The 15,684-nt window shown below is 43.8% G+C and overlaps 1 protein-coding gene across 12 annotated transcripts in view; it reads right to left on the reverse strand.

Moving 5' to 3' along the window:
- Window positions 1-11,769, reverse strand: part of Plcd4 (phospholipase C, delta 4) — a 37,754-nt gene extending 25,985 nt beyond the window's left edge. For 3 of the 12 annotated variants that reach the window (XM_013519918.1, XM_013519917.1, XM_013519913.1), the window contains exons 1-7: window positions 10,095-10,467; window positions 5,297-5,382; window positions 4,853-4,908; window positions 4,559-4,717; window positions 2,793-3,021; window positions 1,490-1,619; window positions 734-965 (exon numbers count right to left, since the gene is read on the reverse strand). In XM_013519918.1, coding sequence (XP_013375372.1) covers window positions 734-965; window positions 1,490-1,619; window positions 2,793-3,021; window positions 4,559-4,717; window positions 4,853-4,877 — 775 coding nt within the window. In that variant the 5' untranslated portion in view covers window positions 4,878-4,908; window positions 5,297-5,382; window positions 10,095-10,467. The other 9 variants (XM_013519920.1, XM_013519925.1, XM_013519922.1 and 6 more) reach the window with 7 other exon arrangements.
- Window positions 11,770-15,684: the final 3,915 nt, after the last annotated feature.

A 15,684-nucleotide genomic window follows, 5' to 3' on the forward strand; every position in this document is an offset into this window, starting at 1 on the left:
AAAAAAAAAAAAAAAAAAAAAAAAAAAACAACAAAGTGGCAGAGTGGAAGAAAATACAAGGACTGAGAAGATGTATTTTTGCTGCACTTGTTAAATGCTAAATAATTGTCCTCATCATCTCCTCAGCCCAGCAGTGAAAAGATTTCTGGTTCAGGGGCTTAGAGACTCAGGAACCACTTAGAGAATTTGGAGAAATCCCAGGAAATGGCAGAGAGGCAGCATTTAAAGGCACAGCAAGCAGGAACTATGAAGGGGACCCAGAGGAAAAGGAATCATTTCCACTAAAGAAGAGGACCATGGATTTTTCTGTTTCCACTCAAGACAAAGCTGGTAACAGGAAAATTTCCCAAAAGTAAAGATTATGAGCCAGGAATATAATTAATGAAAGAGGACTAAGTGGGGTCCTCTAGACCCCTGTCTTGTCTGGGCAGGGAATGGCTGCTCTCCTTCTGGAGGAATGGCTAAATGAGATGATTGTGCCAGAGTGACAGGCCAGGGGCTGGGGATTTAGCTCAGCGGCAAAGCGCCTGCCTGGCAAGCGCAAGGTCCTGAGTTCGGTTCCCAGTACCGGAGGAAAAAAAAAAAACAAAACAAAACAGAGTGACAGGCCAGAGGTGGATTCACCCTCTCCCAAGATAGAAGTTGGGCAGAAGATTACTTCTCTCTGGATCTTTTAAATTATGGCCCCACCCTGTCCCCCATGTCTGGTGCCTCTCCACCCAGTTTCCCTTACCACTGTCTGAAGGCTCATAGCGGTTAATGAGCTCCAAAGCAAGGTCAGGAGCATTATCTTTTTCTTTCTGCTCTCCCTGAAGGAAATCCACAAATTCCAAGAGGGTCAACTTCTGCCCATCAGCCGAAAAGTTTTCAAACAGTTCCTGTACCTCATTACGCTTAGTCAATGCCTTATAGAACTGAACAAATTCTTCTCCTTCCAAAGTCCCAGACTGGGAGATGTCTGCTGTCTACAAGAGGTTAAGAGAGAGCAGATAGACACTTTAATGGGAAATTTTATGACTTTCACTTGCCATGTAAGGGCAATCTTGTCGACAAATTCAAACTTGCTTCCATAATACCACCCGCCGAACTCCTGACATTTCCCGTTCATAGACGAAACCATTTCAGTAAGTTAAAAGCAAAGTTTCTGCCATATCATTTGCTACTAAAGAAAATTTTATATATCATAACAGTCCCTAAAAGGTCAGAATATACTTCTTCCTATTTATTCACATTCCTGTGAGGGTTTTGTATTATGTACCTACAAAATTCTGGCCAGGAATAGAAAGCTCCTTGAGGTCCAACATAACAATGTATTGTTGTTTATCTTTCAAAGATTTATGATTCATCTTTCTAACAAGACTGAATGGCAAGAATCATTCCCCATACTTCCTATTTTGCCTGTTATGGTGCTAGAAGACACAGCAGGGATTCAACAAATGAATGTTCCTGATAAAGGTCAAAGGCCTTCTGGCTTCCCCAGTAGACTCACCTGGAAAAGATTGAAAGCATATTCTTGGTCCATCTCCACATTCATTAGGTGCAGCAGTCGCTGAACTTCTCCAAAACTCATCCGACCATCTTGGTTTTTATCTCCACGTTGGAACCAGTCACTCAGCCATCCAACTCTGAGTCAAGGCAAAAGCACTGTGTGCGTGTGTGTGTTCATTCATTCATATCTTGCCCCTCCTCGTCTAGCCTCTCTCCCATGTCAATCCATTCTCCACAGAGCTCCTAAAATAATCTCTCCCAAGCACCAATCCATCTTGTCATTGCAGGGCCCAGGCACATGCAGACCTCCCTGCAACAGACCTCCCTGTCTCCAATTTCCTTAATATAGAAGTTAAGATCTTTACTCTGTGATGTGGTGCAACCCAGCATTCTTGTATCTAATGTCCCTGCTTTCTGACATCCCACTCTGTCCTGATCTTCATTCTCTTATCCCTGAACTTTACTCTTCCTCTCTTCATGTTCAAATACTACTTGATCTTAAGGCCAGCTCTCATGTTATTTCTTCCCTGAAGCTTTCTCAGAACACTTCATGAATTACCTTTCTTCCTTTGAATGCATATGAATAATCTAAGTATCATAACACTCCTTTGGTACTTAGGTCACACAATTCCATCCTCTCTACTAAAGCAATTTCTGTGTCTAATTAATCTTTGTACCCTAAAACTTGGCATATTGCTTGGTACATCCTGCTTTGTGGTGATGAATGAATGAATGAAGTGGCATACAATCCAGGAATCCTGAAGTACTATACCCAAGAGCCCTCTAAAGAGTTCCTTCCCATCTCTGTGGCAGTTAATACCACCAAGATCTTCTGTTGAGCTCTCAGCAGCAGCAGCAATCTATCTGTCTGCTCCTGAGCCTCTCCCTCTCCCTCTCTCCCATCCTGAAGTCCTCATGCCAAAACTCTGCCTGGCTATATCTTTTTTTTTTTTTTTGTCTTTTTGAGGCAGGGTCTCACTATGCAGTTCAGGCTGGTCTCGAGCTCACTTTGTAGCTCAGGCTAGTCTCAAACTCATTACGATCCTCCTGCCTCAGCCTCCCAAGTGCTGGGATTACAGGCGTGCGCCACCACACTCGGCCTGCCTGGCTACATCTTTTCCCTCCTTAGCATCCATTTCTTCCTCAGAACCCTAAGAACCTCAGAGCCTGAGGTGCCTCTTCCCACACAGCATGCGGACCCCTGGGCCTCCCTATCCCTGTATGCTTTTCCATCTTCCCAGTGCTACAGCATCTGGCTCCTTAAGTCACTCAGTCCCCACCCTGGCTCTCCATCTCATTGATACTGGTCTAGCTGCTCCTGTTGATCCATGCTGGTAACAAGGTCTACCAACAGCTGCAGTCCTTGCATCCAGGTTTGGGCCTCCTCAACACTGTTAGCCACCAGGTCCAGGTTGGAGCGGCGACCATGGAAGACAACAGTGAAGCCCTGTTCCAGTGGGAACTCCTCTGCCAGACTGCGCAGCAACTCAGAATCATGGCCCTTCCGCACTGTCTCCACATCAGAGATTGAGACTGTCAGAGAAGAAGCAGGTGGGAACATTAAGGAAGGGAATCCAACAAATTGCAGGGGTTAAGAAGCAAAGACCAGCATGAAGATATGCAGAGATGGAACCTTAAGCTGTATAGGCTGAGTCCTAAAACGCATTAGTGCATGGAGATGCAGACTCCTAGAGTTTAGTCCAAAGTCATTGCTGTTTTCATAGGCACCATGGCAGGGGCCCTATGCTAGAAGTGCTTAGATGTGGCTTCCAGCCACCATCTGGCAGTGTGACAATAGAACAAAAGAATTTAATTCCCCAGTGTCCTTGTCTTAGGTCCTTCCAGGGCTAGTCTCAATGGTGATCACAAAAGAACTGATAGAGATGACAAACTGAAACACATTTGAATGGTAGAAGCAATTACAACAAAGCAGTATATGCCCAGGTTTGAGGGTTTGAGGGTTTTCTCTTCCCAAATGTCTAGGAAGGAGCCAGAGAAATTCTACCCCTTACCTCAGCTGGGAGTGGGTTGAATCATGATCTTTGAGTATGTGTGTAAAGCAGACGCTAAGATTCTGCGATTTGTGATCAGATTTTAATTTTAACTTTTTTTTGATACAGTGTCTCACTAAGTAGTTCAGGCTGGCCTCGAACTTTTGGTGATCCTCCTGCCTCAGCTTCTAAAGGGCTGGGATTCCAGGCATGTACCACCACACATACTAAGCTATCAGATGTTTAGAGGTATCATAGTTTGGTCAACAGAATCCACACTGTTCTGATATATTTTTAAATGGCTAATGTTGATTAATCAGATTCCATTTTAGGTGCCTTATACATTATTTCATTGAATCTCTGTAACCAACTAGGCAGGTACTGTTTAATCTGATCCTACAGCAAGAAAGTAGCAGAGCCAGAGCTTTAATCTGGAAGACTGAGGTCTGAGATCATGGTCTTTTTTGTTTGTTTGTTTGATCATGGTTGTCTAATAACAACAACAGCAACAACGATAAGATTTAACCAGTGAGCCAGCAGTTGTGGTGAACACCTGTAATCCCAGCACTCTGGGAACCTGAGGAGGAGCCCAGCCTGGATGACTTAGTGAGACTGTCTCCAATAACATTAAGGGGTGGGGGCTGGCCATGGACCATGTTGGCACATGCCTGTAATCCCAGCACTCAGGAGGCTGAGGTAGGAGGATCACTGTGAGTTAGAGGCCAGCCTGAACTATATAGCAAGACCCTGTCTCTAAAAACAAAAACAAACAAAAAAAGAGCTGGGGATGTAGCTAAGTATCTAATTCACTCTGCAGTAATACACATACACACACACCCCCTTTTTTTTTCTATGACTTGAGCCTTACTATGTGCCAGCACTCATCTAAATCCTTTATATGGAAAAACTAATTTAATCCTCACAACAGCCTTATAAAGACTATAATCTGTACAGGCTCAGATACAGCCACAAAGGGCCTGAGATCAGTGGGATCCTGGTACCTCCCCTGCCCTCAGGCTGCCAGCCTCCTCAGGGACCTACCCACCCACGTGCCCACCCCAGCTCTCCAGGACACTCACAGGTGGGCTTCTCACTGCCCCCGGCCTGCCGTGCATGCCAGACTGTCATGCCATCGTTTTGAAGTCTGAAGTATCTTAGCTTCTTCCAGCTTTTGGACCTCACCTTGCGTATCAGCATGCCTTCTTGCATCAGCAGCAGGTCCTGATCAGTGGTCAGCCCTGTGCCAGGAGAAGTAGGGACTAGGGAGATAGCAGGTAGGGTAGAGGGCCCAGAAGGAGCTCTGGAATCCAGGTTCAGCCCTCTTCCCTTCCCTGGGCTGCCTCCTGCCCTTCTTCTTCTGCAAGGGTACTTACGGTCTTGTATAAGGGATGCCATCATCCACTGCTCCACTAGCTGGTGCCAGAGTCACCTAAAGGAAGGAGCATAGAGCTTGTGTGAATCTTGGGTATTTAGGGACCAAGAGAAAGAGGCTGGCATCTTCTTAGTCTATACAGTCTGTAACTATTGTTACTTCTAATTTGAGTCTGTGACTCTGAGGTTTAGAGAGGCTAAGATACTTGTCTCAAATGACATAAGGATTAGAATTAAGGACCCAGATATGTCTGATCCCAGAGCCTCTGTTGTTTCCCATGGCTAATCAGAGGGCTAAATCAGGCCATCTGCCAACTTCCCTCTTGCTACCCATTACCCTACAACCCACTAGGCAACCTCTTCCACACCGAGTTCACGCCTCATCTCATTACTGGGAACTACCATCTTTTGGCCAGCCCCTTTCAGAACCTGGAATCTCTCCACACCTTAGCTTTCTCTTCTCCGGGTGGAATCATCCCAGCTTCCCTCTTCTGGGACTCTTGTCCATGCGCCCATGTGGATTGTCCAGCTCCTGAAGGGGTAGGGAAGCCTGAAGGGCTGGGCAAGAGTATTTGAGTCTCTTCTGCAACACTTAATTATATTCTTCTACATTCACATGATAAAGCATGTTTTCTGTTCTTTTTCTTCTTCTCCTCCTCCTCCTCTTGTGTGGTGCTGAGGATCAAACCTGGGGCCTCACACATGCTGAGCAAGAACTCTGTCACTGAGCTAGATCCCCAGCCTTATATTCTTTTTCATAACAGTTATTTTCACAGGTTTGTTTGTGTGGGTGGTACTGGGGACTGAATCCAAGGTCTTTGCACTGAGCTACATTCCCCAACCTTTTTTATTTTTTTGAGACAGGGTCTTGTTCATTTGTAATCTTCTTTCTTTGTTTCCCAGGGTGCTAGGAGTACAAGAATACACCACCACTACTGATTTATTCTCAGTTTTTAATGGACCAAAAAAGTTACACTAAGTTGGGCATGGTAGTTCCATATGTAAACCCAGCACTCTCTGTGGCTGGGGATTTAGCTCAGCGGCAAAGTGCCTGCCTGGCAAGCGCAAGGTCGTGAGTTCGGTTCCCGGTACCAGAGAAAAACCAAAACCAAAAATAAAATAAAATAAAATAAAATAAAATAAAATAAAATAAACCCAGCACTCTGGATGACTGAGGCAGGAGAAGCACAAGTTTGAGCACCATCACCTGGGAAACTTAGTAAGATCCTATCTTAAAGTAAAAAATAAAAAAGGGGATGTGGCTCAGTGCAAAGGCCCTCAGTACAAGGAAAAAAATATTACACAAATCGCAGAACTGCATTTGGAAGTTTGCCTACCAAAAAAGGGTACATCTTTTAAAATATATGCTAATTTAGAACCTGGTTAAGCTGTCCTGGCCTCTAACAACAAACTTTCCTTAAAGAGAACTAGATTTAATATGTGGCCATTTTGATTCTAGTTTTGCCTAGTTAGTGGGCAGACCTCCTGACCACATGGTACTAAAACTAAGAAAGCTCATGAGACATGAAACTTAAATTTTTGCATAAGCAAAGGACCTACACTTGCATAGAAACATGCTATGTTTAATTAAAAAGTTTAAACTTTGATAGTGGAGAACATCTTAAAAATTTTTGAAAATCCGGAAAGCAATCATTCAGTTAGTATTCCATGAAAACAGCTATAGTTAATTCCTATATTTTAAAATAAAAAAGCAGGGCTAGGGGTTTAGCTCAGTGGCACAGCGCTGCCTGGCAAGCATGAGGTCCTGAGTTCGATTCCTAGTTCCAAAAATTAAATAAATAAAGTAAAATAAAGCATAAGTCTGATGTGACTTGTCTGAGGTGACAGATAGGGGATATTAGAGTCCTATCTCTCTAAAGATGGTATTAAAGTCATTTAGGAGTGACTAAATTCTCATGCAGAACGTGAGGGTCACTGAAAAAAAAAAATCTTCCCTGACTCCAGGGTCTAGAGAAAGCTTTCTAAAGGGATAACAGAATGAGAGGGGAAGGCTGGGAAGTAGTCTCTTGGCAGAAAAACAATCCTGTGACAGCTCCAAGATTTTGTTGGTTGAGGCTGAATATGGGTGCCTGGGTGAGACCAGAACAAGCCGCTAGATGGACAAAGGGACCAAAAGTGCCTCCTGAGAGACAACAGCAGTTCCTTTTCTGGGTGGAGATGCAGAGTTTAGAATATGAGGCTTGCAGAAGCTATCCAAAGAATGAATTAGAAAGTAACACAGCTCAGATTTCTTGGGTCTTCACACTGTTAGCAGAGCAAGGTTGGCGTGGGACTAATACCTAATATCCCATGCCAACATTTTGCCTTTGGTCCTTTCTGAACTGCGGCTCCTTCTGGGACACAGGTACAATGGGACAGGCTTTGGGCCTGCCTGGCAGAAGAAAGAATGACCTCCCATTATACCCATGTCCAAGTCTCACAATGATGTCCTGAAACACAGGAAACCTGAGAACAAAGCCTAAGTGTCTAGACATCCTTATTTTGGAGGTTAACGCTTCTTTTTTTTTTTTTTTGAGACAGGGTCTTGCTATGCAGCCCAGGTTGGACTTGAACTCACAACAATCTTCCTGCCTCAGTCTCCCAAGTGCTGGGATTACTGGCATGTGCCACCATCCCCGGTGGAAACTACCACCTTTTAAACCACTCTTAGAAAATTATTTTTCCCTTTTTTATCAAACTCTTGCAACCCCAGGGCTAGGCCTTTTAAAAATCTAATCCTGACTGAATTCCCAAACCACTATTTTAAACCTGTATCCAGGTGACATCTGCCAGCTTCAGTCAACTCAGGGAGATACATAATGACAAAGCTGGACTTCATTTCATACAGAAAGGATCAAAGACTAGGAAGATTGGCTGACCTGCCAGAGTCACTGAGTGACAAAACTGGAACTAGAACCCAGGTCTCCATCCAATCACCTAGGAGAGTATGCCAAGACTCTGCCTTAGAAACAGTCTTCTCTGGGAAACAGGTTAAAGAGAGGCTAGGAATCCATCGGGAGCAATCACATTTTGTCTCTCTTCATCATTTCTGTTCTCCTTTAGCCCACCAACAAGCTTTGCTTTCTTCCCCTTTCTTTCCTTTCCCCAGCTTACCCTGAATCCATCTTTTCCCTTCCTTCCCAGCTCACTTTTCTCTCCCAGTCCTTTCTGTTTTTCTCTTTGCTTACTTAGGTCATCCTTTTTATTCTCCTGTTCTCATCCCTTTTCTCCACCATCTCTTCCATCCACTTCCCTCCTTTTCCTCCACTAATTCCCAGTGTCTCTCATTCCCATCTTCTCTGAGGATCTTGAGACTGTGGTCCAGGAGGGAGGACACTTGGGTTTGGACACTCAGTAGCATGTTCCTCTGCTCAGCCTCTTTTCCCTGTATCCTAGGAGACTGATCAAACAAATATCCAGAGAATGCAAGCGAGAACCCAAGTGTTCTAGGTCTTGGTGTTCTGCTGTCTGAAAGGAAGAATAGTCACAGCTGATGTAGGCACCGTAGGAAGAGAGGGAACAATTGGGAGTAGGGGTGCTGGCAAGGGTATAGAGGATGAAAACTGACAGTAAGAAAGTTTGGTTCTTAAATATTCACTCCTGGACATACACAGAGATCTTCAGGATACAGTTACCTCTCTAATACAGATATGAAAATACACATACATTAGGAGTTAGCCTGGGGCTACAGAGCAAGATTTGCCCTTAATGTCTAAGTGGCTTCATATCATCTAGAGTTGGACTTTGCTAGTGTCAACATTGATGCCAGTGGCATTACAGTAGGACTCAAGGAGTCTCATTTCTCTCTAAGGAACAGCAAGAAGGAAAATCACTTTGTCTGCTCTCTTGCTACTAGGGAGGATTATGCTTAACCTGATTTGTGTAAAGGGGACAGAATGGCTCTGGTCACAGGTCATAGCCCTCAGAATGTTAAGAGTTTGAAGGCTCTTTTACAGCACATGAATCTAAAGATTCATGACTAAATAAATATTTCTTGAAGACTACCTTAAAACAGAGATTCCTTAGCCCCACCATAAAATCTGCCAAATCAAATATTCCAAGTATAGGGCTCAAGAATATTTAACAAGCACACCTGGTACAGGTGAGTCTGGGAAATCCTAAACTCTCTTATTACAGATCAGGAAATTGTAATCTAAAGTCCCATAGTACAGCACTTAGTGTACCAAGAAACTACCCTGGATCTTTTTTTTTTTTTTTTGGTTTTTCTCCGGTACCGGGAACCGAACTCACGACCTTGCGCTTGCCAGGCAGGCGCTTTTTGCCGCTGAGCTAAATCCCCAGCCCCAACCCTGGATCTTTAAGCAGGAGAACAAGGCACAGGACTGGAACTCTGGCTCACCCAAGGAAGTCTCATAACTATTACTAGGAGTTCCTGACTCCCCAAGGTCTTAGCCAACCCTCCTTTGGTAACCCTCAACAATCTATTAATGAATGTATGTTAAAGCCTGTCTACTCCAATTCTTTCTCTTCCCTCACTGAGGGCAGGTTCACCTCTAAGGAGTGGCTAGGGTTAGCACTCCTGGCCCTGGGCAGCTAAGAGACATCTTTAGCACTATTGTGTGTGTGTGTGTGTACCAGGAATCGAACTCAGGACCTCGTGCTTGCCAAGCAGGCGATGTGCCACTGTTCTATATCCCAACCCCCACAGACATCTTTGTTTTCAGATTTTTTATTTTTTTTAAATTGGGAATGGAACTCAGGACCTTCTGCTTGCCAGGCCCATGCTTGTGCTGCTGAGCTATATCCCCAGCCCTTCCCCAGAGACATGTTTAAAGGGGTGAGTGAAACCAGATGTGGTAGTGTACAACTGTCATCCTAGCACTCAGGAAGGCTGAGGCAGGAGGATCACAAATTCAAGCCCAGTCTGGGAAACTTAGAGACTTAGTGAGACACTGTCTCAAAAAATTAAATAAATCACTTAATAAATAAATAATAAAAAGGGCTGGGAATGTGGCTCAGTGAGAAGCCACTGGTTCAATTCCCAGGACCAAAAAACAATCCAAACAAACAAACAAGCAATGGGTGATTGGCACAGATAGGAAAACTGTCACAGAAGGAAAGCTGAGGAACCAGGAGGAGGAGTTCTGCTGAGCGGTTTGGGTGAGGAAAGGATCTAGGAAACAAACTGATCAGGGTACATAAGCACCTAGAGGACAGAGCTAAGGACGCAGGCAGGTCAGATCAGAACGGAGAGGAGGCTAGCCAGAGCTGCCAGGCCCTTACCGTGATGGACAGGATAGCAGTCCTGTGTCTGTGAGCTATGCTTCCCGGGCTCTGCGATGTTCTCCGCTGTGGGCTGAGGCGCCCAGCCTGGCTCCTTTTCTCCTGTGCACTTGCTTGCTTCCTCCCCTCTTCTACTGCAGTTTGCTTCTATTACGGGCAGGGTTACAAGCAAAGGGAAGGAGCCGGGTGGGGAGAGGTGTAAGCTCTTTCCTTAGTCCAGCCCATCCAGCTCTTAAAGGCCCAGGACACTGGTCCACGTGAGAGAAGTGGGGGTAGGTGAGAGGAGGGGATTAAGGAGAGGGATTGACTGGCAATGAATCTCTAGGGAGAAGCCTGGAAGCCCTCTACCTTGATGTCCACCCTCCCCCACATCCCCAACTGACCCCGATCCTGCAGTAGCTCTCAAAGTGAAACTCAAGGAGTATCTGAATTGCAGTGCTCCGTGAATCACTGCTTTTCATTCCGGTGGGTCTCTGCAAGTAGGGTGGCTGGTTCTGCCCTCATTTCATCTGGCTGCTTTCCACAGTGTCTGTTTCTGCATGCCCATGTGTATCTGTGTCCTACCTTGTAAGGCATTCAGTGGCGCGGCAAAGGAAGAAAGAAGTAGGATGGGAAAGGAGGAAGATAAGGAGAAAGGAAGGGGAGGAATGATCCAGTGTCAAGGGTTGGGTCAGTATCTATGAACATTTAAGGCACTTGCTAAATATTGAAGAGTGCACACATGAATGGGAAACAACTCATTTTTTCTCCCTTTACATTCATTCATTCCTTCTACAAGCATGCATTCAGTGCCAGGACATACATCTATGTTTACAGAGGCAAGGGTGGAGATGAAGGAGGCTCATGGTGTATAAGAATCCAGAGGGGAGGAAGTACAGACTCGCCAGATAGTCATTAGGTAAGGAAAATAATGAACTCCTTACAAGGGCGACTGACTAGACAGCGGAAACAGAAACAAAGATTAGGAAAGGGGGCCACATTAGGAGGGTAATAGGGGAGTATAAAGGGTTTACTGTATCATGACCCCATACTTCGCAATGAGAAACCCAGGTGCAGAGAAGTTTGTAAGATGATTTATACTCGCATATATTCATAGCAGAGACAGCCAGCCTCTTCAACACTCCCATAGCTCTGCAAGCTGGATTTGTTTTTGCTCTGCTTTGGGAAAGCTGTGTGTGTATGGCTCTTTTTGGACCAGCGAATGACAAGCAGTTGAGGCACAAGGCACAGCCCTCTACTTGAACTTCTGTGGAATCCTTGGAATCCTTTTTCAGAAAGGTGTATTTTAACCATAGGCACTGAGGGAACCGGCTGTGTGAAATGTGATTTTTAGTGTCTAAGATCTGGCTGGCTCTTGTGGTTCCGCCCCACCCTCCAAACATCCCTCAACTGCCTAATATTCTACCATTAGTGACTATTCATAGCTGCCTTAAAATAAAATCCTACTAGATGATGACCATAAGGAAGAATTGTGACAGGATGAGGACATACACCTGGCTTTTGGAATAGCTGGCCAAGTTGTTTCTAGTCCTGAAGGCTAACAGGGTTCTTCACTATGTGATCATTTACTAAGTTATATATATACTTCTATAGTTTTCTGTATCTGTGCTATATTTTACAATGAAAGGATTTAATTTTGCATCTAGAAATTTTTGAAGCCTTTGTTTTTTTTTTTTTTTTTTTTTGAGACAGGGTCTCACTTAGTAGTACAAGCTGGCCTTGAACTCACTACCATCCAGGCTGGCCTTGAACCTGCTGCAGTATTCCTGCCTCAGCCTACTGAATGTCCCAATGCTGGGATTATAGGCATATACCACTATGACCAGCATTAATGGTCTTAAATAGTTTTTACCTAGGTTAGATTAACCATACTCCTCTGTTCTTTTGTTGTTGTTGTTGTTGTTTTGTTTTTTGTTTTTTTTTCTACTATCGGGAATCGAACTCACAACCTTGTGCTTGCCAGGCAGGCCCTGTGCTGCTGAGCTAAATCTCCAGCCCCTGTTCTTTTGTTTTCTGAGACAGGGTCTCACTAGGTAATTCAGGCTGGCCTTGAATTCATGGTGATTCTCCTGTCTCAGCCTCACAAGTACTGGGATTCATGTGCATGCCACCATACCCAGCTACTGGGAGTAGGTTTTGATAGGGGAAAAAAAAAAGAGTTTGAAGGGAAGGGAATTATTAAAAGGGAGGACATCACTGGGAATAGGAAGAGTAGGGGGTGAACTGAAATGTAAAAGGCAGTTTCAGATTTGACTTAATATGCTTGTCTAGCTCTCCCATTTCTACCCACCTGACAGCATAATCTTTTTTCTGAGCTTCATCCTTCCCCCTTTTATCCCACTCCTAACTCTAAGACTATATATATTTGCCTTGCCCTGAGCCTTATCAGCTCAATGCGGCCAAACCTTCCCTTTGGGGTGATCTGTCAAACGTGTCAGCACTTACCCTGGACTTTCTAGGAGTGCCGATCTCAAACATTACAGTGTGTTTTGGCATTCTCACACCACTACTCCTCAGGCTGAGTGTTCGGATTCTGGGGGTGAGGACTTGGAGACTTTAACAAGGTTAGTATGGCTTCAAAGAATGTATGCTTTCTAAAGGACTCTCGTTAGATCCAAAGGAAGCAGACAGGGCCCCAGGCACAGGAACTGGCCATCTGGTTTGGTAATTCCTATTTCTGCAGAACTCCTGGCCCTTCCCCCTCAGCTGCCTATTATTAACAGATCCAGAAATCTAATCAGGGCAGCAGAGGGACTTTCTGGGAACTGTGCCCAGGAAAGGTCTAGAAGTCTAAATTAAAATGAAGCAGCAGCTGTACTGAGAGTACTGGAGACCTAACCACAGAACTCTCACAGTGCCACCCAGGCCTGCCTAGGCCCTCTTCACCCTGTGCCATCTTAGACACCTGTTAGGATATTCAGCCTGGCTAATCCAAGCTCAGTTCCCCAGGTTACCCAGCCAAACTACTTAAACTTCTGAAATAAAGTATCTTCATGGTAGTCAAAAAAAGGTAATTTAAAATATTAAATTCCCTCTAAGAACTCTAATTATGAGACTACACACAGAATTAAAAGCTAGAATATATAGTATCAGAGACCAGAGAATATATAACCACTCTGCCATTCTTGTGTAATAAAAGTTCCAATCCCTGTCACCTTACTAAGTGTGTGAGGTATTAAAAAAACCCTAAGAAAATGATAGAAAGCTTTTAAAATAAAGACTACAAATGGTATAATATTCCATACCAAGACAAAACTTTGATAAAGGATCGCAAAAACAAAATGTGTTATTTTTAAATTATGTCTACAAGGAGATTTAAAATTAAAGGAAGATATCTGGGAACAGTTAAGCCTATGTTTTAAAATTTTAAGGCTGCTTTGGCATTTTTGGCGAATTTTAGAATCAGCCTGTCAATTTTCACAAAAATTAAACTGCTAGGATTTTACTTGGAATTGAGTTTAACCTATAGATCAATTTGAAAAAAATTGGCACGCTATTGTCCTTTCCTATCCATGGAGATGACACATATCTCCATTTATATAGGTCTTAATTTCCCTCCAGCATGTTTTTTTTCCCAATGCAGGGGTTCTCCCCCCCCCCAAAAAAAAAGGGGCTGGGGATTTAGCTCAGTGGCAAAAGCACCTGCCTGGCAAGAGCAAGGTCGTGAGTTTGGTTCCTGGTACCAGAGAAAAACCAAAAACAAAACAAAAAACAAAAAAAACAGAGGTTCTCTACACCATTTGCTGTATCTATTTCTAGCTACTTAACTTAAGCTTATTGTACACCATTTTTGAAGCTTCATTTTTCTATTTAGTTTTATATGTACACACATAATTGATTTTCTTTGGTACTCTGTGACCATGCTAAATTCACTTATTAATTCTAAGTTTGTAGACATGTTTGGATCATCTTTGTACACAATCACACTATCAGCACATTCTTTTTTACTTTTTTTTTTTTTTTTTACTACGTAATTCAAGCTGATCTTGAGCTCCCTTTGTAGCCCAGGTGGGTCTTGAATTCACAACGATCCTCCTGCCTCAGCCTCCCAAGTGTTGGGATTTCAGGCATGCACCACCATGCCTGGCTCATTTTCTTGGTTTATCATACTGACTAGGAAAGGATGTGGACATCTTTGTTTCACTCATCTCAAAGATTTCAATATTTTATTGGGAAGTTTACTACTGTAAGGCTTTTACTGATACTTTTTATTAAAGTCATGCACTTTTTTTTTTTTTTTTGTCTTTTTGAGACAAGAGTTTCACTATGCAGTTCAGGCTGGCCTTGAACTCCCACAGCAATCCTGCCTCAGCCTCCTGAGTGCTGGAGTGCTGGGATTACAGGCAACTACACCCAGCCCCTTATTCTTGGTTTTCAAAATTGTTTTCTCCTCTCTTTGCAGTGTTGCTGGGGATTGAACCCATGGCCTTGTGTACACTAAATTCACTTTTTACCAGTGATATATAAAATCTTGGGAGTTACACTCTAATGGTTTTTTGCTTTTTTTGTCTTTTTGAGACAGGGTCTCACTATGCAGTTCAGGCTGGCACTGAGCTCACTTTGTAGCCCAGGCTAGTGTCAAACTCAAAACGATCCTCCTGCCTCAGCCTCCTGAGTGCTGGGTTTACAGGCATGCACCACCACACCCGGCTTCTGCATCTATCTAAATGGTTGTTTTTTCTCTTTTATTTTTGAGACAGGGTCTCATTGCGTAGTTCAGACTGGCCTCGAACTTGTGATCCTCCTGCCTCAGCTCCCCAGTGCTGAGATTACAGGTATGCACCATCACACCCACTCTCCTTTTAAATTAATTACTTGAATTGCATTGATTAGTTTTCCAGCAGAGTCAATCTTGTATTTTTGCAATAAACCCAAATGATGTATTTTGATATACACTGTTAGATTTGCCTTTCTGTATGTGCTGGGGCTTGAACCTAACCCTTGAGCATGTGTCTACCACTAAGCTCCGTCCCCAGTCCTCTTATTTGACAGTGTCTCACTATATTACCCAGAACTGGCAATCTTCCTGATTCAGCCTCTCAAGTAGCTGATGTCTGGGAATTTTCTCTATATTCATAGCAGAAGATAGTTATTAGTTTTCCTTGTAATGTTAACAGGTTTTGGTAGCTGGGTAATGCTGCTTTTAAAGTAAACTGGGATCTAGTCCTTTTTTCTAGTCTGGCAATTTATGGGATCAGTCACTAAGACAGCAACATGCTTTTATCTAATCAGTCTAAGGGTTTATCAATTTTGATATTGTCCCGGGATGACTCTTTACTTGGAAATTGTTACATGTACATGTTCTATTTCACTGACAGTTGGTATTTTTCCTCCTACTTTATGAGACAGGATCTTGCTGTGTAGTCCAAGCTGGCCTTGAATTCAATGTAGCCCATGCTGGCCTTGGAACTCATGGCAATCCTCCAGCCTCAGCCTCCTAAATGCTGGGATTACAGCCATGTGCCTCCAGACCCAGCTCTTCCTTCTACCTTTTTTTGTTGTTTTTTTTTTTTTTTTTTGGTTTTTCTCCGGTACCAGGAACCGAACTCACGACCTTACGCTTGCCAGGCAGGCGCTTTGCCGCTGAGCT

Source organism: Chinchilla lanigera, unplaced genomic scaffold, assembly GCF_000276665.1.
Source record: "Chinchilla lanigera isolate Chin_1 unplaced genomic scaffold, ChiLan1.0 scaffold00052, whole genome shotgun sequence".
Lineage (NCBI taxonomy): Eukaryota > Metazoa > Chordata > Mammalia > Rodentia > Chinchillidae > Chinchilla > Chinchilla lanigera.